This window comes from Oryctolagus cuniculus, chromosome 8 (genome assembly GCF_964237555.1).
Source record: "Oryctolagus cuniculus chromosome 8, mOryCun1.1, whole genome shotgun sequence".
Taxonomy (NCBI): Eukaryota; Metazoa; Chordata; class Mammalia; order Lagomorpha; family Leporidae; genus Oryctolagus; species Oryctolagus cuniculus.
Window position 1 is genome coordinate 59,231,785 of NC_091439.1, and position 23,503 is coordinate 59,255,287.

Here is a 23,503-nt window from a genome sequence, read left to right on the forward strand (position 1 = left end):
GCCTGAACTTTTTGAAGTACCCTCATATATACCTTGATTCATCCTTTGGGCTTATGCAAAAAAAAAAAATGGGTGTTTTTCTATAATGAATATATATTATTTTAACCACAAAAAGAATTTTAAATATTTATAAAGTAGAAACTGACAATGAGATTTTTTAAATGTAAATATCCTAAGTTTTTTAAATATGAGAAATGTATATTTAGACTCTATGTTAAGTATCTCTAGGCTACATGTATATTATAAAGTCATGTTTAGAATTGCCTAATGACTAATAATTTTCTCATTCACACTATGTACACATATATAGTTCATGTGAAAGAATTTAGCTAAACCTTCTACAGATTGCTTTATAGGTTTTTTTTCCTGCCCTTTCACTAATTTATAAAATCAAATTTTACCACAAAGGTCATCTGTGGACTCTTTTTCCTTGATATTCTTCACCAAAAAGAATCAATATTTAATCTGCCTGGAAGTATATATTTCAGACTACATGATCCTTTAAAAATCCTTTAATCCTCATGATTTTATGCCCCATGGTTTTCAGTAAATATTTTACTAAAGTAATTTTAAAAAATTATCTAGTGTTACTTGAAATGTATGCTAAATTATGGCCTTTGGTTTGTACACACTTTCATCTGGGAGGGTATTTTTTTTCATCTTTATCTATTAACATAGTCACCATTCCAATAGTCAAACTATAGTCAATATAGTTTACAAAAATTTTAAAAGCAAAACAGTCCTGAATATAGAGGAAATAAATATGAAAATTATTTTTAATAGTACAGCTAGAAGGAATAAAACAGAACAATAAAGAAGTAAACTATATTCAGATTATCATCACAATCTAACACTAATGGCAATCATTTACTTATGAATTTAACAAAAGAAAATTTCTTAGTGAGGGCTCTATATTTTCTTTCTAGCTAAAGTAAAGTTATTAAGGAATTTTAGTAAATAAACCTGAATGTTTTTAAGGTTAGAATGTATTACTGAGTCTGGTTTTGGAAAACTACCTGAACAAGTGAATTTGTTGTTTGTATAAAACATAGACTAGGATTATCAGCTATAGGAATTGTACTTCTTTTTATTTATTTATTTATTTATTTATTTTTTTGACAGGCAGAGTGGACATTGAGAGAGAGAGAGAGACAGAGAGAAAGGTCTTCCTTTGCCGTTGGTTCACCCTCCAATGGCTGCCGCGGCCGGCGCACCGCGCTGATCCGATGGCAGGAGCCAGGTACTTATCCTGGTCTCCCATGGAGTGCAGGGCCCAAGTACTTGGGCCATCCTCCACTGCACTCCCTGGCCACAGCAGAGAGCTGGCCTGGAAGAGGGGCAACCGGGACAGAATCCGGCACCCCGACCGGGACTAGAACGCGGTGTGCCGGCACCACAAGGCGGAGGATTAGCCTAGTGAGCTGCGGCGCCAGCCGGAATTGTACTTCTTTAATAATTAATCTTGTTCCTTGTTTTCCCTAGCAGTGACCTTTGTGTAATGCCGTTATTTCCTGCTGGGAGACAAGTGCTACTCACACACACAAGTCAGTCCAGTGCCCTGGTACCCTTCTTTACATTTACACTTGTAGGACCCGTGTACGTTGTAGCATCGAGCAAAGCTGCTGCACTGGTGCTGACCTCGGGCACATTCATCTATATCTGCATCAAGAAGTAGGGAAAGAAAAGGTTTGGTTATGGAATAAATATAATGGCATGAAAATACATACAGTTTCAAAAAAATTTATCTAATTGACAGATCAACAAAATAAAGTATATGTGGATCCAGAACTCATAGCCATTGAAGCAGGCATCAACAGTGCCTTCCTCTGCCCCTGACATCCCACCCATCACCACAGTAAAGAGATCTTTCAGTGCTACAGGATGCAACAACACAAAGCAATGTCTGGATTTCCTTACCATGACATTGGTATTTGCCTCCAATGTACATGAGGTCGAAGCCTGTATGACACTTGCAGATGTAACTTCCGAAAGTGTTGACACACTGCCTGAATCTAGGGCAGGAGGCTCTTCCAGTGGCACACTCATCAATATCTAGAAACGTAAGTTAATTGTATCTTAGGAGGAGGGAGTGCGTGTTCAGACAGACTGGAGTTTACAATAACTGACTGCACACTGTTGCCTGACACACAGTGGCTCACCATAAACAGGATCCAGCTGGCTGCCCCCAAGGGGTACATACATTCCACATCTCCAAATTTTAATTCATCTTGTAAACCAAGTTGTTTTTGGTCTATGAGCACATCCTACACCTGTACCTACCTAGCTCCTTGAACTAAACATGAGTCATCCTTGACAAACCTCTTTCCTGTAACTCCCAGATCATCAAGTGCCATTAATTCTCCCGTGGAGGTGTTACCCGAACTTGTCTTCTCTGCACCTCATTCACTGCCGCTGCCCTATTCCAAGCTACCACCTCCTGAGTTAGACTCTCACAAGGGCCCCCACACTGATCTTTCCCCATCAATCTTACTCTCTCTCAAGCATTCTCCGATGGTCAAAATTATTTTGCTAAAACATAAAATCAAATCATTATTATGCTTAAAACCTCACGATTGTTTCTGCTTGCCTTTTGAATTAGAGCCACCTGTCTCCCCATGTCCTTGAAGGACTCTATTTTTTTTTCAAATGTTATCACAGCTCCTCATTTAAAAAATATTTATTTATTTGAAAGTCAGAGTTACAGAAGAGTGGGACACACACACACACACACACACACACACACAGAGGTCTTCCATTCACTGGTTCATTCCCCAAATGGCCTATGGCCAGGCCAAGGCCAGGGGCCAGAAACCTCTTTTGGGTCTCCTGTGTGGGCAGCAGGGGCCCAAGCACTTAGGCCATCTTCCCCTGCTACTCCCAGGCCATGAGCAGAGAGCTGGATTTGAAGTGGAGCAGCCAGGACACACACTGGTGCCCATACTAGCATCACAGGCAGTGGCTTTACCTGCTAGGCCACAATGCCAGCCCCGGCCTTCTTTCTTTAAAAATCTCATACTAACCAATCTCTCTCTCAATGAAGTGCCCTGCAATGTTTCCACAGGATTGACTAATTCTTCACATGGCTTATGATCCACGTTAAATTTATCTGACCATTATTTTTTTTTTTTTTTATAAACAGCAGCCTGTGACTGCATCAGCAGATTGGCTTTTCTTCTTCGTGCACCTCAAGGCCGGTTTCTCTGACCATTATTTTCTAAAAAGACCCTTTCCAGCTTTTGTCTTAGTACTCATGTTAGCACTTAGCGTGCCCTGTAGTTTTATTGGGTATTTGTTTCTTTTCAGTCTCTCCTACTAGAACATCAGCTTAGTATCAAAATCAGGCCTGCTTTGTCCATTTCCGTCTATGACTTAGCACAATGTCTGGAAGAGACAAAGCACTCAACAAATAACTCCTGAATCACCAAATACCCACAACATGCTAGACACTGTGCTAAGTTCTTTACATACATGATCTCATTCAAGCCTCACAATGGTCCTAGGTGGCGTTATTCCCATTTTATAAATATGGAGACCCAAGCTCGAAGAACGTCTATTGCCTAAGATTGCAGAGCCATGTTTGAAACCAGAGCCAGGGAGCTATACTCTGACACTGCCTTCCTAATTTACCAGAAAAAGCAAAATCTAACCTCTATGGTGCAACACGTCCTAACCAGCTCTGTAGACCTATTCAGCTCCAACACTCATTGCTCCCCCTTGCTTCTTATCTTCTAGAAACACTGAGCTCTTCTTGTGTCCCTGAACATCGAGCTCCTTTGAACATCAGCGCCTTTGCACGTGTGGTTCCCTCTGCTTAAAGTTTCCTCTTATCTCTGACTTTTCATGAAACAAAGACCCATTCGCGAAGAGAGGTCCCTTCCTTCTGGGCCATGTGCTGTGGGCTGGAGGACAGCTAATGACCCAGAGTAATTGCCTTTCCCTCCGCCCACAGGACCTCCCACTTTCCCTTACTCTGCAGAGACTGCTGACAGAGGTGCTTGAGCCGGCAACTCACCCACACAGGTCCTCCCATCGGGAGCCAGCTGCAGCCCAGGGGAGGGGCACTGGCACCGGATCTGTCCCTTGACAACATCACAGCCGTACTGACAGTTTGCCATGGAGCACGTCAGGGCACCTGGGAAGAAAGCAGCTGGCTGACTCAGAGAGGTAAAAAACGAAACTTGCGCTGAAGTAACTACGGTTTCCACTTGTCTTGAAATCACTGACACTGAATCAACAACAAAGACGAGGAGGCCTCAATGACCCAACATTCTAGAGTAAGTCAAGAGCGGAGGGAGGGACAGAAAGCTACACACCCGCCCGACCTCCGCCATACACACTTCCCCAAGGGTGACTAAGAAGCAAACCAGCTCTGTCACCATTGTGCAAGAGGAAGACTGCTGATGCTCTTAAAACACAAATGTAAAACTTCATCTCACACAGATTATCTGGAAATTTTTCCAGTGACCCAGGACGGTGTAGAATGAAGATGTGTTCCAGATTACTCAAGCTCAGTGCTGTTCATGACCAAAACATCCAAACAGCCATCTCAACTCGCTGTTAAAGTCCACAAGGGGCGCAAGAGATTTCCCAGTGAGCTGCACAAGGTTTAGTGCATTCTCACTGTTAACACCATCTATGCTTATACAATCCTAAGGAAAATTAGCCAACTTTTTAAGTTTCAGAAAGTACAACTCAGCTTACTGATAATCATCAAAAATTAAAGTCAAGGTGTTATTTGTTGGATATCAAATAAAAACTTCAATTCAACATTCAGCCTGCAGAAAATATTAGGGCATTTTCCATCTCTTAAATACATCCAAATGATAGTAGGAAACACCGATTCATTTCTTCCCTACAAAGGTATGGTATTCTTCTATTTTTTTTTTCATTTTACGTAGTTTTATTTCAAAACTCTTAGACTATTGTAAAAGTCTAAAAGTCTCTATACTATTAGCAAGAAATATAAAATGAAGTGAATGCTTGTGAATGATTTTATAATCATTTAACAGACCTGAAGAATTTTCTTTGCATACTCCCCAAATAGTCACTAAGGTTTTTTTTTTTTTATACTAGAATAGTTCTTCTAGTCCCAGATAGAAAACAGGAAAAAAAAATTAGGAAATGCACTTAGTTTGATGATTATTGGTTTGAATACCATTTCCAAATCAATTTAATACAGGCACCAATGGTACACGAACATTATACATCTAAAGTGGGTGCCACTTATTTTGATTTTCAATTCCTCAGACACACATATAAACACACACACATATCCCACTTAGAAGGGCGTGGAAGGCCACTTTCACAAAGGCATGTTGCCAGAGTATAGCAGCAATCAAGCCCAAAGCACTTATAAAGCAGTTGAGATTCTTGACATACCTGAGCAGGACCCATCCGGCATAAGCATGTATCCGTTGAGACAGTAGCACTTGTAGCTGCCGTAAGTGTTCATGCACCTGTGCTTACAGGGCCGAGGCTTCAGGCCACACTCATTCAGATCTGAAAAGAATGTGGATTGAAGCAGAAAAAATCACAAAGCCTCAGCATTCATGCACAACATCTGAACTATTTTTGTATATTGAAGAATGAAGGAGAAAAGGAGGTCCAGATAGAGTAGCCATCATTTGTAAAAGGGATAAGGCCTGTTCAGACAACCCAAATTTGATCGCTAGTGATGCTAGAAGTGACCAGGAGTCAGATGGCCTTTATGGAACTCTCTCTACAAAGGGCAAGTTGATTCTCCTCACAGATAGGTGTCTACCTGACCATCCCTGGAAAGAGCGGCATACGAATCTCCTCATGGGTACAGGCACTCTATCATCGGTCAACTCAAACTTCTGGGTTCCACTACCAGCCACCCCTGGCAATCTGTCTTACTCTTTCTTTCAATGTCTTCTTTAAGAAGATATCACATGAGCATATTTTATTTTACAGGGAAGTGTACAGATTATAATTCACTAAACTGATTTGACTTTCCCAAAAGAATGCTACAGCTTCAGAGATAAGAACGACATAAATCAGTGATCACTAACGTAGTTTTTCTTGCTGTGTTGTAGATTCTATACTGATCTCAGATTAAAGGAGAAACTTCAGAAATGCATTCAAGTCACAAAATGAACTTTAAAAAATCCTGCCCCCAACATATTTTCAATTAAGAAGGGCACATGGATATAAATACTAATGAAAAAAGTAATGAATTATTACATATTTTGGAAGTGTTGGCTTAAATATCAATATAAGTGAATTAATAAATTTCACATATGAAAATTTTCCACGTGAAGTTGAACATTGCCTCAAGTGAACATAAAACTCATAATGACAAACAATGAAATAGTAATGCCCCCAAAATAGACTTTATTAAAAAGAAATGTGACCACATGTCTATTTTGTCTGGAACCACCAGCATAAAGTAATTATCTATTAATCCACGTCATTGAATAAGAAATATACATATCCAGTCACAAAGTGGTTTTCAAATCTGAACAAATTTGAACCTGATCTGCTTATTTTACTTCACTAAATCACCACGTTACATTATGCTTTGAAACCACCAGATAATTATTGCACCTAAGAATATTTTCATATCTCATTGACTTTCCAACTTAGTTTTTCCCTACCTTTAACACAATCGTAGGCAGATCCCCAGCAGTAAAAGCTTAAAAAGGTTAAATAAATAAACTAAATACCTTTGTCATCTCATAAGCTTTCTTCAATTTTCTACTATATTGTTGTTCTTCCAAGTCAAGGGTTTTCAAAATAGAACTGCATTTTTGAATAATTCAAAAAATTTTATTAATATGATGTGTTCTGCAGATTACAGCATCAAAAATACTGATTTATTCCTCTTTAAATAAAAATTAAGAAGGAATGTGTGAGCAAGAAATTGTCTTCCTCTGCCATATTCTTCTACCTTACATTTCAACATTTATAAAAAATCAGAATTGGAGAATCTTTTTTTCACCCTCTAAGAGGACTTAATTATTATTCCTAAGATGCCCTGCCCTGGATGTGAGAAATCCATGACTGATACTATCTAAATAGTATTTAAATCTGAGTACATTGTTAGAGAAAGGCTTTGCGTTTTAAATATTTTTCTGCACTAAAAAGTAAATAAATAAAACAACACAACAAAACATTTCAAGTGAAGACTTTTTAAAGGATTGTAAAATGAGTCAGTTAAGAATCCCTAGGTTTTTTTCTTAAAGAACCACAGAAATTTCTGTGGGTTCCTCATGGGAATTGGTCAGAGTTTACAGCTCTGGGCATTTTGAAATAAGGATTGTCTATGCTGATGGAAAACTCTTCTGAGGTTTTGCCCATGAAGCTGAAGCTGAAACCCAACAGAGGCAGCTCTTCCACAGCCTGACTCCAGGCTTGGTGGATGAAAGGCCTCTTAGAATCGCTTAAGGAATAGTTAGAGTCCACAATGGGGTTGCCGGTGTTCTTAGGGACTGACTCACCCCAAATTCATCCTTCTCTTTCCATGAGGAAGGCACTTTGGAGTTAAGAATAGATAAACGACAAGGAAATAAACAACAGTAAGATGTCATAATTCAAAGAAAAAAAAAATCTGGGAATCATTCTCTGTGAAATAATATGGAAAAGGAAGAAAATCTGCAACAAACATAAAATGTCGAGACATTCATTAGCTATTCTACTCCTTTTAAGCTGGTGTCTAAGAATCCAAATACATGGAGAGCAATTTGAGAAAGCTGCATTCTAACAGCTGCTGATGGGCTGGATGACATCCCTGGCAGGTGGCTGATGTTAATGTCCGCAGTGACTGCCACCATTGCCCCATGTGCCACAGGCAGATGTTGCCTAAAAATTTCACAATGGCCCCTACAAATGTTTAAGACCACTATAGAAATTGCAACATAGGGTCCCACAGTCATCCATGTTTATCAGTATTTTCCAAATACCACGTTTATGCTAAAGTAAGGAGCTTCAAAAGATCAAATGCATGTGGTATCCTAGTGAGGAACCTCATTACCCTCAATTTTCTCAAGGGTTTCTATTCTGTAATAATGTTACCTTATTTTCTTATTGGCCTAAAACCTTATAAAATGAGTTAATGTGTGGTGCCTCTAGTAACTGCTACACTCACCATCACAACCTGTTGACTGCAGACCTAGTAATGCTTATATTACAGAATTAAGTCAGAAATTCAAAAATGATGCTTTAAAATGGTAGTAATATTCCAATAATGATAAGAAGAACACTATAAAGGCCATGAAAACTCCCCTTGATAACACTGTTTCAAATAAGTCTTAAAAGTTGCTAAGAGAACCTAGAAAACAAATCTTTAGTGTTTTTTACATTAAATTTAATCTTTATGTTTTTCTGGAAGTTTAAAAAGTAATACAAATCATAAGGAAAACCTATAATTAAAACATTCAATGAGTTCTATCATATGCTTACACACCAAATGATAGATCTTTATGATTAAGTCACTTACATGTAAACACTTTAATTATGAAGTACATAGCTCTCAAAGGGAATCTATTACCAGTCAGGAGTACATTTAAGCAGGTTGGTAGATTCAGGAGCTTGGGTGGGAGAAGGGGGGAAGAAGGGAGCTGGTTCAGAACATCAGTGCAAGCTGCACAGCATTACTGCATTTCAGGAAAAGAAGAATCAGAAATTTTATTAGCATGCGCACACTAAAAAGTAGCTGGAAAAATCTAGAAGAGCTCATTGACTAAGATAGCCTAATGGATTTTTTTTTTTTTAGGGAAAAGAATGTATCATTCATTTTAATGCATTTGGACATTTTTTTCCCTCTGAAGCTTAAATTGGGCAACGTTTCACAAACCTAAGCCTGCAGAGTTTTTTCTGACTAAATTGGATGTCATAGGCAAACAGATGTCAATAGGTCAACTGTCACGGCTTCTATTCTTTACGTTGTCAAGGACTCTGAAATTAATCCCATTACTCCAATTCCTTCAGCAGAAGGTACAGAAATGCATAAAGTTCCCTTTCAGCACAACCAATGAATTGATAAACTATTTTAATGTAGTTATTCTAAATTCGTAAACTTGTGGGTGGATAAGGGATAGAATTAAGCTACCACTTTACTTTCCTATAAAACTTTCCAGCACAACTAAAACATTAATATTTTTGGTGTTCCCATCCTGACACCATCCTTGCAGGCAAATAAGGTAGGAATTACTATCCCCCTGTTACTGATTGGTTTGCTAAGGTCTCAACACATTTAAATGACTTGCTCCCAAACACCTAATAAAATAACATCCTGGAACCAGAAGTTAGGTTTTCTGATATTTGGCTTGATCTTTAGGCAACCAGACACCTCAAATAGATGGTGGTGGGGAAAATGACTTGATAACTTTTAAAAGTCAACTTAGCAAAAGGCAGTAAAACCCCAGTTTCAGGTGCTCTATAATTTTGGGCTTTAGGCCTAAATATGAAAACAAAATTATTTTTCTATCTGATTTTTAGAAAACACATCGAAATCCAGAGAAGAAGAGAAGCAATGATACTTGGTGCATTGACAGGACAGTGGAGGCTCCATGCTTGCCAGGTCACAGAGAATGAGCACCAGGGAGTAATTCCTGGGGGGCTTGCTTCACATGCTCAGGGCTGGAGGCTGGACACTCCTGCACCAGTCTTCAGAACATTTGCAAGAAGTGACATAACTGCAGGAAGCCGTGCAGGTGGGAGGAGCAGACCACCTGAGACAACGCACGCTCACCCCTTGAAGGTAAACTTGTGGCTTGATCCAGGGGTTGAAAAACAGGCTGTTCACTGCCTTGGTCAAGAGGAGTTGGGTAGACGTGCTCGTCTTCACACCAGGAAGAAGGTAATAAGAGTCAACTTTGAACGGATGTCATTTTTAGCCCTAAAAATCTTTACAAGTATATATTAAACAATTACACAAAGTTGGTGGGGTTTAAAAAGAATGCTTTAGATACTTTACAAAAATATTTCTAGTATTTCTAGTCTCTCTTCTTTCATTTTTATTTTCCTAAAAATTCAGTATAGTCCCAAGGATAATGCACACTATAAATTATTGTCTTCCATCATTCTTATGCCATGTTTTCTTAAACTCCAAAAAACAAATGGCCACTTTTAAAAGCATAGTTTTAGTTATCAATGAAGATAGATAATAAAAAAATTATTCAAATATCGTTACAACCAAACTGCTGTTTAGGGACACTGAAGCCTTAAATAACCAACATAAGATTTTTTCCTATATTTTGATGTGGTACAATGGTGGTTTAAAATACTCGGAAATTAAGCACAAATTTACAATTTGCCTAAAGGCTTTAAATAATAGCATGAAAGATCATCAATGCTGCTATCAACATCTAAGAACTGATGATACATTTAGGTCACATTTAATTAGAACATACATAAAAAGCTTTTCAATAGTTAACAAAAAATGTTAACCATTGCCATTAATAGTTTACCAAATATTATAAAGTGGATGAGTTTCAAAACAGAGACTCAAAAAGGTAATCATATTCTGTTTCAAGACTATTATGTTACAAACAGCAAAATAAACTTTCAAATCAAGTGAAAATTGGTTTCTGGGGTTGAAAGCATAATATTCTTCAAAAGATAAGGCTGTACATTAGGAACATTAGGGTTGAAGCACTTAGATTGTTGTGCTTGGGAAAACAATCAACTTTCAGATATAACTAGTCTGTTAAATAAAACTTTGTAGAAGGCCTTAGATTTGCACTGGGCCCAACAGACCAAAAATCCAGGTAGAGTTTAATCATAGTAACTGAGTTTTAGTTGGTTCTAAGAGGCCTGTAGCCAATTAATTAATTAGATTGAGAACAATTAACTAAGTTATAACCAGTTGACTAGTTGATCAGGCTATAGCCATTTAAGTTGCTTTCTATGTCTCACCTGTTTTCTTATTAATGCTGTCTGATCACATTACTTGTTAGTTTTATAACCCGTTCTGGTTCTGGGAGCTGTCAGATTTGTGAATAGTCTTTATTTTGCTTTGTTTTGTTCAAACTACCAAATTTAATTGGTCTAAGGAATTTTCACTAAAGTTTAATGCATGCTCTGTACTGTATGACACTGATTCTTTTCTTGGGATGAGGAAATCAACATATGAAATAGAAGCCATAGTAAAACATTAGTAATTGATCACTTTAAGTTGTTTCTTCTGAAATTATTATAAAATACACTGTAACTTCAAAAGAATGTTTTTCATTTTCAAAATTCCAAGGTTTTTTTACACATTAAAAATCATCCCCAAATGGGAAAGTTATACAAAGATTATTATCCATAATAGTATTCTTTTTTTGGCCAGGGAGAAAGAAGACTTTAGTGGGTACAGAGAATCAAGAAGAGGAAAAATAGGCATGAGTGAAATTACTGGAGAATTTAGGGAAATGTGGAGGGAAGTAAACGATCACAGAGAATTTTACCAGAATTTGGGTTAGAATTTCGTCTCCTGTGAAGGGTTTCTGTGCCTTATAGGGTATGTTACTGATCAGTCCATGCCTATGATTTTCTATCTTCTCTTGGTGTACCCAATCCAGAAAGAGACACAGAGGGAAGAGCAAGCCACCAGCAGGCCTCACTACGCCAGCTCCAAACTGTGGCTCACCTGCTATTCTAGTTGCTCTCCGGGCAGCCCTGAAAGCACAGGCTAAGGACTTGTCATTTATTCAGGCTGTTTACTCTCCTCAGCAAGTTTCCAGAGGGCTAATGATTAAAGTTCATAACTCCCAACAAAATCTTGGTGAATACCTGCCTAGCTAATACTTAGATCCAAATCTACTTTTGATCAGAAACTAATTTCCAGGTCTATGTAATAATTTCAAATTCATGTCTTGGTATTTGTCTCGTCAAGCACACAGAGACCTATTTGATTTCCTGTGTCTCTGAGGCATGGATCTACATCTTATAGAGGTGTGAGCTGGGAGGACTCCAGTGTGAATCTGTTATGGAGCAGTGATGGACAGTGGGCTCTGCTGCCGCTCTCCAGGCAGCTCCCACACTTACCCAGGTCACTCGCCCGTAGCCTCTTGCACTCAACAGGGCTCTCAGTCCAGATTCAGAGACTGGCTAAGGTGTACCGGAACCATTATATGAAACAAATGTTTCATGAGCACTTAACATGTGCAAATCAGGTTAATAAGCGTTTTCAGCTACCGAAACCAGAGAGACACCACAAAGGGTTTCTGCTCCCAAAGCACAAACCTTTCCCCAGGAATGTGCCACAACTCATTGTTTTTGGCTTTTTCTTTTTGTAAAGAGGGAAAAGTAAGAGATGATTAAAACACATAGGTTTATTCTAAGCTGGAGTTTTATTTTCAAGACTGGGCTTGAAATGACATTTTTAGTGTCAGCACTATTTTTACAAGTGTAAAATCCCATTTGCTACTAATGAAATCCTTTCCTCCCTAGGGAATATGATTCTGGGAAGCAAGATTTTTAATTCGGCATATGCTCTCTTTTATTTTAGGGAGACAGGTACATGTTATAGGAAAAAAGCCTGGGATAGACAGCTTTTCTGAAAATAAGAGCTACCCAGTGAGAGAGCTTTATTCCCAGAACAGTGTTCGTTTCTTGAAGCATGTTAAAGTTGAGGTAGCTCCTGAAACTAAATTTAAATGAATTTCTCTACAATTTTGAAAGTGGCTTCTTTAAATTGTCTTCTTTATGTAAATTCCTGGCATCAAGAAAACAAAATTTCATAGTGCTGACAAATGAGTGAAGTTGCTGAGGGTTGGAGTTGACTACTTAAAAAAAAAAAAAAAGGCGGCAGCAGCAGCAGCAGCAGCAGCACACCGGGATTCTAGAACGAACGCTGATAACTCAATAGCCAGAATGGAGCATGCTGCTGCTTGTGAGCTGGGGGAGGGAAATCAAAACTGAGATAACAAAAGCATCATTTATTTCAAAAAGACTACCCAGGAATGTCTGATAAATTCCAAGTTATTAAAATATAAGACAGAAAATAAGCATTGGGAGAGTCTGCTATAAATCAGACAGCAGATAATACATGAACAGCTTCTCCTGCCATGGGACATGCCACATTTTACTAGTGTGAATTTCATCTGATAAATAATTACATTTACTTTCTAACAACAGAGTTCTGGATGGTTGTAAAAACCAGATCTATAAATCACTAGTTTGCATGACACGCCTCAAGGAGGACCGGGAATAATTTAAATACGGAAGAATGGTAGAGTTTCAACAGTATCATTTCTGTATCCGATGAGATCAGTGAGTCTTCATGGGGTAGTTAGGCCCAGATCACTGTTTCATTTGACATTTGAAATGATAGGGAGTATTTCAGAAACAAGTAAAAGTTGATTCTTATCCTGTTATCTTTTTGTGAAATCTTGCCCTAACTTTATTTCTAGCTTTTTAGCTCCCAATAGAAGTATTTAGCTGCAACCAATTTAAAAAACAAGCCTTGTCTGATGTTTCAGGATGAGTCAGAGGATCACATTTCCACTTATATTTTTTTCATCCAAAACTAGTTTGGTAGAAAGACTATGGATAATACAGCAGTAATTCTAATTTGACAAATAAGTTCTTTTACCAATTAATTCTGTGATTTTGGGAAAGACACAAAATTCTTGAGCTTCAATCTTTTCAAGTGGAAAAAACAGAATAATAGTTATTTATACCTTAATTACAATAAATAAAACTCTACTTCCTAATGTAGTTGTAAGGATTAAAATGGCTATTACATATAAAATACCTGGGACACTGACAATGTTGGATAAATGTTTTCATGAGCAATTGATGCTGATTTTTTAATCACTTGCTAAATTGGTCAGCATTTTTATTTCTCTTTTTTCTTCTTTAAAGATAGATTTATTTATTCAAAAGGCAGAGTTATAGAAAGAGAGGGAGAGATAAGGAAAGGGAGAGAAGCCTTCCACCCACTGGTTCACTCCCCAAATGGCTGCAATAGTAGGGACTGGGTCAGGCCAAAGCCAGGAACCTAAAACTCCATCTGGCACTCCCAAGTGGGTGGCAGGGGCCCAAGCACTTGGGCCATCCTCTGCTTCTTTTCAAAAACAGAGCAGCCAGGCCCTGAACTAATGCCCTTGAGACACCGGTGGAGGCTTAACCTGCTGTGCCACAACACCGCCCCCCAGCATTTTTATTTCTTAGAGGGGCATCCAACTTGGTCAGCAGTTGAAGAGAGATTTAGTCACAGAACCGAAGCCCTCCACGCTGGAAGAAAGCTCTAACTTTCAAGTCAAATCTCCTACCTGACTTCCACTATTGAAAGAGAGCACTAACTAGGGTGTGAGGAGGTTAACAGTTTGCTCGAGGCTTCCAACTAGTAATAGAAGAACAAAGAGTACCAGAATGTAAGGCTTCTACTTTACAGATACAGTGATTATCTTCTGCAAAATATAAATAGTATCAGAGAAAAAGAATAAGGGGTTAGAATTCATTTAGTTGTCCTTTGCAAAAAAAAAAAAAAGTTTAACAAGTTTCATCATTTTTATCTATCGGATGACTGGCAGCTCACGTATTTGGAACAAATAGCTATGGAAAGTAGTTTGAGATGAGACTTTAAAATTTTTGTTTGGTAGGAATACAGGAGGCTCATGACTGGGTATTTATGCCAGACTGCCGTCCTACCTTGGTTGCAGGTTTTTCCAGCATACCCAGGATGACACTTGCACTTGTTTGGCCCAATACATTCGCCATGCTTGCATTGTGGCTGGCACACAGCTGTGAAAAGAGAATATCATGCATTATTTCTATATCAGCAGCATAGCAACCACATAGCATTGATGTCATGTCCTAGTTTGATAATAAAAGAAAAATGAAGAACTTACAGCAAAGTAGCAGAGAGACACAAAATCAGTTCTTAGAGACTGTTTATACTATACTACACACACACACACACACACACACATATGCATACTTTATGTATATGTATGTGTATCACTTGGGGCTGTGAAGTTTTCTAAACTTGAAGACCATATTCAAATACTTAAAAAGAAAGAAAAGTAAGTAAAATTATGCATTAAATATAACTGATGCTTCTCAACAGTTTTAACTTTGCAATAACTTATATCCACAGTTTCAAATCCATTCTCTCAAACACACTTCAAAAAGTATTTCTTAATCCAAAGATACAAAGCAGGTATGTAATCTGGATAAATTTCCAATAAATTTCTAAGTATAAAATCATTCAAAATGAAACAAAAAGTAGAATTCAATTCCTTTTGGAATTAAAATTTTTAAATATTTCTGTCATCTTGATCTTGCTTAACCCTAAGATGCATTACAATTGTTCTTCAATCTATAATGATCTCTCTCTGGCCTCCCAAAGCAAGCAGAAAGTTCTGTTTGACACTCTTCTATAAACCAAGCTCCACTGCTTTTAAGAGCTCAAAATGCTGTCCATCTTTACCCAAGCCTTTTCATGGTCTGATTGGAATTTATTCTGTTTATTCTACGGCAGTGGTTCTCAATGTGGGGTACTGTTGCCCTTCAGCAATGCTGCCAGACATTTTTGGTTGTCACACGGAAGGGTATGGGTGCTGTTGGCATGTAGTAGGCAGAGGCCAGGGGTGCTGCTGAACACAGTGCTCAGACAGCTCACCACAGAACAAATTATCTGGCCTCAAACGTCATGGTGACAAGACTGAAAAACTGTGCTCTATATAAGTATGTGTACAGTGCATTGCAGTAGATGAAAAATAGAGTATGGAATGTAACTGGTCTCAAGAATCCTGCAATCCAGATAAAGAGAGGTAATAATCATGAGCTTGTAACTCAAGGCAGCATTTTTTTATCCAAATGGATAGCATATATGAAATTTGTGAAAAAATCCATCACATAAGAAAATCTACAGAGTTGTTGACAGAAAGTCTCATAGAAGAAGCTTGCGTTGGATCCTTCATGAAGCATGTGTTCACAGAGACAGGAGAAGACTACCCAAGGAGAAGAGAATTATGCAGCAAAGTAGACCATCATTTCATTAAAGGACACGCAGGGTATATATTGAGCAAAAGAGATGGTGAATGCTAGCAGAAGTGTGGGAAGCACTCATGGGGGAGAGGTATCAGATGACTTTCCCTCAATTTAGACCGAAGAATGTTCACTTTATGTGTAGGTAACAGGAAGCTGCTGTAAGTTTATCGTCAGGAGAATTAGCTCTGGAAATGTAATGGTAATGGTGATGCTACATAGGATAGACTGTAGATCCTACGAGGCAGAGAGTGCATTCAGAAATCAAAGAAGACACTCAGGTCTCAGGTCTGACGTGAGGAATCCACAGGCTGCAGTAACTACTGATTAGGGACTGGAATTGGCAATGACTCAGTGTTGAAGCCCGGATACCTGTTCCTCCCCATTCATTGTTTGCCCATGCTGTTCTCCACTCTGGGAAATGCTACAGTGTCCTCCCTGATGATGCTTAAACATTCTTTTTTTTCAAATTCCAGCAGTCCTGCCAAGCTGGTGTGCCTGTGTGTGTGTGTGTGTGTGTGTGTTGCTCTTTTGTTTTCTAGATCTCCTCACTCAACAATCACTAACCCTCCCTCACCAGGACCCCACAGGGCTCATTTACTACTTTGCTTGTTTATTTGTCACCAGAGGTGGGCCCTGTAGCACTGGATCTTTAGACAATTCTGCTCAGGAGGTACTTAATCTAAAAAGCGTGCAGAAAGAAAGGATGAGCAGAGTGCAGATGGTAATATGCGTGGGAAATTCTTAAACTCTGCTTTTACACATAGCATAAAATTCAAAGGGGGAGGTGGACATTTAGCCTAGCAGGTAAACCTCCAATTAAGATACCAGTGTCAGGGCCGGCATTGTGGTGTAGTGGGTAAGGCCTCTACTTGCAATGTCAGCATCCCACATAAGTAAAGATTCACGTCTCAGCTGCTCCACTCCCAATTCAGCTCCCTGCTATTTCACCTGGGAAAGCAGTGGACGACGGCCCAAGTGCTTGGGCCCCTACTACCCATGTGTGATATCTGCAAGAAGTTCCTGGCTCCTGGTTTTGCCCTGTCCCAGCCTCAGTCATTGTGGCCATTCGGGGAGTGAACCAGTGGGTGGAAGACCTCTCTCTGTGCCTCTCCCTCTCTGTAACTTTCAAATAAATGTGCCAGTCTTTTTTAAAAAAGACACCAGTGTCCAACACTGAAGTGCCTGGGTTCAGTTTCCAGCTCCAGGTCCTAACTCCAGCTTCCTGATACGGCAGACCCTGGGAGGGTCTGTGACTGCTCAAGCAACAGGGTTCTTGCTTCCTAGGTTAGAGGCCTGGACTGAGTTACTAGATTCCAGCTTCAGCTTTGTGCAGTCCCAGCTATTGCAGACATCTGAGGAGTGAGTCGGTGAATGATAGTGCTTTGTCTCTCTCTCTCTGTGGGTGTTGTGTGGCTGTCTCTCAGATAAATAAATAGACTTTTTAATATAATAAATTCTGTGGGAAGCAGTTTTGTTCAGATCTGTCAGAACAGATGAATTCTGGAGGAAGGCCTTTCAATATTATTCTTCAGCCAATTGAATACCTGATAGATGGTTTATATGCAGTTTTTAAAACAAGTCCCAGAAACAAGCCACTCTTTATGTGATTTCAGGCCCTATCACCAAAAAAAATGCAAGTTTAAAAAATAATCTTAAAAAAAGATCCCATAAACCTTAACATTTATATATGAATACAACCTGAATAGTCACACATCACTAAGGCCTTCAGAAAGACATATTCAAAATGAAAAGGAAATAACTCAAGGTCGTGACACACCAAGTGAACGTGATAACCTCTACAACAGTTGGCATTTGAAAATATCTCTGAAAACGTGAAAGAGTTGTACAGAAGATAACCCTTGAGAACACGATGCAGCCCAGTAAGAAGGGCACACACAGGAAACAGTTTCCTTGAGCCCCCAGATTGTATTGCCTTTGACCCCCTGACCATTTGATGGCATTCCAAGTATGGTGCTTGCAGGTGCTTTATGGGAACAAAAGTTTTTATTGTTCTTCCTCCCTTTTTCATTGTTTGTCCTCAGCAGAATGCCTAATCTTGAGCACATCAAATGCACACATTCCAAGAGGCCCAGACTGTCAATGTTTCTTCCAGGTTTAGGGAGTCAGTATTTTAAAACAAACCACTATTTGCACTTCTATCTGACAAACTATTCACTGAAGTAACCAACAACCCTGAGATTTCCCGACAGCTATTAAATATGATAGGATATGCCTAAAGCTGATGAAAACCTATTTTCTTCTTCTTACAAAAAGAAAGAAAAAAACTTTTATAAAGGTTGCACAAAAGTTACTTTCTCTTGTCATCTTGCCAGCATTAGGTTTGGACTGGAATTCAACAAGTACATATTGCGTATTTGTTCTATGCAATGTCTCATCCTAGGGAGGTATGAGGGGGATCAGAGTCACAGAGGATATGAAAAATTAACTGTGGGATTCATTTGGGCTAAGCCATAGCTATGATAGCTTCAGATCTCCAAATGGCCCCATGTGTGAGCTATGATCCGGGAAGTCTGTTAGAGGTAAGGCAGCATGGCATGGGAGACAAAAGCTTTCCCGCAGAGTGGGGGCAGGAGATACTCCTTGGGGATTCTCAATGAGGGTGATGTGTTCTCGAGCGGCTATGGTGCAGAGTACTCTTAACAGCAGATAAGATCAAAGATGGGCTGCAGCGGACCCCAGAAGGCCAGCCAGAGACTTGACCAACCTCTCCCTTCCCCTTCTGCTTTGATACAGAATAGATTTTTTCTTTTTTGTTTTTGAGTGGAGGACTCAGCAATAAAATTGACCTAGCAATGGAAAACTACATTCCCTACATATCTCGTTGGTAGCTATGGATAGCCAAATAACTAACTCTGGCTAATTGTAGTGCAAGCAGAAGTTATTGGGTGGGGCATCTGAAATTCTGCTTCCATGGGGGGCTGTCTTCTTGTCTGGAATGTGAAAGTCATTGCTGAAGTACAGTGGCCTTTTATGACCATGAAGTGATCTGGAAAACTGAAAGAGAGGTAGGGAAAGATGTCCTAATAGTAACCCTAAATGGACATCCCAGCAATTGAGGGCACTATCTGTAGCACTTTTACATACAGCCAAACACAATTCCTAACTGACCATCCTTGATCACTAGGCCATGGAATCTGGACTTAGTCTGTTTATCATTCAGCCAGCAAAGATTTTCTTTGGATATACAGGTAGAAAGGAAGTGTTTTGAGTATATACCAGCACATAGATAAAACTTGTCAAATTTATTTTATACCTGTTATTTCATATATGCATGAGTCTAAAATAATTTCATTTCTACATCTAAAGAAATGAAATTAGAAAATACATACCCCATTTCAAAATTAGATAAAAAGAATTCCTAACTTGTGTATAAATTGGCCCACCTTCTAGTATCTCATTCCACTGTAATACGTGTTCAGGGGTCCAGGACAAACCATTCTTTACAACCTGCATCACTCTGTGACTAGTAGGTAACCAGCATTAGGTCCCAAAAGAAAAGGAGAAGGGATCCATTTTCAGGGGTCCATTTACAATGGTTTTCAAAATATCAAAAGTAGATGCCATGACTTGGAGGCAACACCGTGCCTCCTGGTGCTTCTGGTTATTTACAAAAGGCAGCACTGCATCTCTGATCTTCATGGGGATCCAGAGCAAGCAGTTGGGACCACATTTGATGGCCCCCATCCCTGGCATCCACATATGGTTTAGCAGCTCTGTAGATAAGGCAAGATAACGTGACAGATGTCTTTTTCCCCGAGATCAGTAGCCAAAATCAGGCAAATCAGCCCGAATGAGTGAATCACACTCAAAATATACCAACATTCTTGTAGCACAATCTCCAAAGTGCCCTTAAAATAACCTCTAAATCATTGTTTTGAACTAGAAAAAGAAACAAGTCTCAACTGGCTGGGCAAACACAGTTCTTCAATGTCACGTGTCCAAGCCTCTTCTATTTAACTTCAGGCTAAAATTTTACTGCTAAAAATCCATCCTAACTGATGTAACTGGGGATCTGAGACCTACACAGTATTGTCTAACTCAGATAGAAGTAGTTAGTTATCAAATACGTTGGGGGAAAATTCAACAACTCCCACATTAGTTCCTCTAATGCTTCTTACGTAAGCAAATCACGCAAGGAGTCAAGTGTCAGCATTTGAGAAGCCAGCACATGTTAAGAGGCCCAAGCAGATGATAGCTCTAGAGAGTCACAAGGGAAAAGCCAACCCAAGTTTGGGTGTTGTTTGTAACTCGGTAAGGATTGTATTAATATAAATAAGACTATCTACATAGAGCCCTAAGAATCATTTGTAAATTTTACAATCTACATCTTACTGTTATTTAGACATGGCACCACTAAAAGCAGACAAAGAACCTTATCCTCCAGGTTATGTTACTTAGAAACAAAGAGGACAAAGAAGCATGCAAGGACAGGGCTGGAGAATGGAGCGACACAAAACTGGGAGTGGGGGGATCAGAATGCTCTCATTACATCCAACATATTCACAGAATATGGACAAACTCATTTAAGAGCATTAGGAAATAGGAGGAGGAGCTGTGGGGTGAGGGTGAGCATTTTGTCCAGCAGTTGAGACACTACTTAGGATGCTGCACCTCCCACACTGGAGTATCTGGTTTGATCTCCAGCTCCAGCTCCTGACTTGAGCTTCTTGTCAATGCAGACCCTGGGAGGCAGCAGTGAGAACTGAGTGATTGAGTTCCGAACACCCACCTGCCAGACCTGGATGGCTTCCCAGCTCCCTGCTTGAGGCTGGCCCAGCCCCCACTGTTGTGGCCATGTAAGGAGTGAATTGGTGGATGGAAGTGCTTTCTGTCTCTCTCTCTCACTTTCTCTCTCTCTCTCTCTCTCTCTCTTTGTCTCTGTCTCTGTCTCTGTCTCTTGAATCTTTTTTTTTTTTTAAAGAGTAATTTGCTTTGGAAGAAGGCTGCTGAAAAATACATGAAAACACTTACTGCGGTATTAATAGAACCTGGAGGGAATGAAGGCAGAATTTTATAGGGTTCCATCAGAAAGAGCTCTAAGCTATTGCATGTCACATGCAGAACAAAACACAGAGGGAGGAATCCTACTGTATAAGGTCTCCAGAGGACGGGAAATCTTCACCTTTCCTACTACCCTACTTTTAGTGTAATGTCAGTAATTCTATACTCAAATTTAAACTCTTGCTGCAGTAAAAACTGACTAAAAGTGCCTCTGATTGTTATCACCATAAAAGACAATCTATTAAAAGCTCTCATGAATACCCACTTTATATAACTGACCAAATTTATCCACACAATAGCCACGTAAAGTGGAAGAGAAGCAGACACTATCTTCATTTTTACCATCCAACAAGGGAAAACACAGAAGATTAAGTGAATTCACCAATTTCAATGTAATTTTCTTATTTTTGTTCCATGCTCAACCCACTAGTTCTCTGGTGGTCCAAAAAGCCAGCATGAGGAGCGGATTTGGAAGGGAGGGGAGTGACATTATAATAAGATACCCTAGGCAGGAGGGACGAGGGTATGGAGAACACCAACAGTGATGACAGGTATAGAACTAAGTAAGTTATACTTCCAGGAAGGAAAACCTGTAGTTCGTAACACAATCCACAACATAAGAAAACCAAAGTAACTCTCCCAGAGAATTTTAAAATAAAATAATCTCTTTGTTGCTTGTTTGTTCAGATGCTAGACTGTGAACTACTAATTAAGTACAGAACTGTCATCTCTTTTGATGTACTGTGACATCTAGGATGGGGGTGGGGCCCATCTCTAATTTAACATTACTGTAATTCACCAGTCATGAAGTATACTCAAATAGTCAACGATGCTCAACTGGTAGTAATTTATAGCATGAAGCTGAATAAGTAAGGCCTGGCTTGGGAATGTGGCCTAGTGGTTAAGACCTGGTAAGGATGCCCATATTCTACACTGGAGTGCCTGGGTTCAAGTCCTGGCTCTGGCTCCTGATTCCAGCTGCCTGCCCTGGGAGGCAGCAGATAATGGTGCCAGGTGTTGTTTCCCTGTGGGAGGCCAGACTGAGTTTTCAGCTCCTGGCTTTCACCTAGCCCAGCTCCTGCTTTTGCAGGCCTCTGGGGAGTGAACCAGTAGATGGAAGATCTTTGTCTCTGTCTCTCCACCTTTCAAGTAAATAAAAGGAAATAAATCATAAAGAAAAACACTGAAGAATCATGTGGAGACATGAAAAAGACTTAGAAGGGAGCTTAGATGACTTGTAATGGCCACATCTGTGATTATTTGGGCATCAAGAAAAATACTGATAGCAATTGGTAACAAGTAAATAATAAAATGACCCATAGGTCTGAGATGACTCTAGCAAAGAAGATTGAGCCCTTCTTTATAGAAAAATTCTAGCTAATAGGGGAAATGATAGTCTGAAAAACTCTCAACATCCTTGATTAGATTTGAATTTTTAAAGATCCATAGAAACTATTATTGAGACAACTGAGGCAACCTAATGGATTGCTCACTACATAGTGTTATTGTGTCTGTGTTATATTTGTTAAATATGTTACTGAGTTTGTGGTTAGCAGGTAAATGCCTTTGTTCTCAGGAAGTGAATGCCGGAGTGTTCAGGCATGAAGTGCTGTTATTTCTATGGTTCAGCAAGAGTGACAGGGGGAAGAGGAAAGGAGGGAGCCACAAAGGTAGAGAAAATGAATAAAATGCTCACAATTTTAGATGAAGAGTATTTAGGTATTTGCAACTCTTACCATTTCAATCCCTCTATGGATTAAATTTCCCAATACAAAAATGGGAAAAGTGTATGAATAGAGATATGATAATATGAATATCTTGTCAAATATTATTACTTAACTTACAAGCTTTTTTTTTTTTTTTTTTTTTTTTTTTTACTTTTCAGTGCACTTTAGAGAAGGGTTAGGAGCACAACACTAGAATTAGACTGCTGGGTCCCCAGCTCTACACCTAGGAACCCTGTGAACCATGTATACCCAATTCCTTTCTGCTCTCAAATGGAAGTCATAGGTTGAACCATGGGAACTTGCCAGCTTGCTATTTTTTAACTCAAAAAATACTAAGTCCACATGATTCATGCAGCATTCACTCCATAGGTTTTTAGGAAGACTAAATGAGAAAAAAGCAAACAGAGTACTTAGAACAACAAAATGCTAGTGATGGTACAGATTATAATGAAGACAAGGAGGAAAAGTCTAAGACACAAATTAAAGAATTAAAAAGTCTAAGACACAAATTAAGAAGGGAATAAAAATGAGTAGGAGACCAAGTCTTCATTATTACATAGGTAAATTCAGTAATGAGACAGCCTTGCACAGAAATGCTTTAATATAGAAGCATGGTAAGCACACAGAGGAGGCAGTCATTAATCACATAGGATTAGTGAAGTCCAAAAAGGTTTTGAAAAGAAGTAGTGCTAAAAGAAATTCTTTCAAAAAGAGCATTTAAAGATATCTGATTTCAATAAAAAATGATTAGGATATGATGCAATGTGGGGAGCAACTCGGACTAGACTAAGTTACTGGAATTAAGACTT

The 23,503-nt window shown here is 39.1% G+C and overlaps 1 protein-coding gene across 4 annotated transcripts in view; it reads right to left on the reverse strand.

The window, feature by feature from the left end:
- Nucleotides 1-23,503, reverse strand: part of NPNT (nephronectin) — an 82,579-nt gene that overhangs the window by 33,035 nt on the left and 26,041 nt on the right. For 2 of the 4 annotated variants that reach the window (XM_008267522.4, XM_008267523.4), the window contains 6 exons: nt 14,602-14,694; nt 9,713-9,802; nt 5,380-5,499; nt 4,013-4,132; nt 1,918-2,052; nt 1,537-1,659 (listed from right to left, as the gene is read on the reverse strand). In XM_008267522.4, coding sequence (XP_008265744.1) covers nt 1,537-1,659; nt 1,918-2,052; nt 4,013-4,132; nt 5,380-5,499; nt 9,713-9,802; nt 14,602-14,694 — 681 coding nt within the window. The remainder of the gene's footprint in view (nt 1-1,536; nt 1,660-1,917; nt 2,053-4,012; nt 4,133-5,379; nt 5,500-9,712; nt 9,803-14,601; nt 14,695-23,503) is intronic. The other 2 variants (XM_002717182.5, XM_002717181.5) reach the window with 1 other exon arrangement.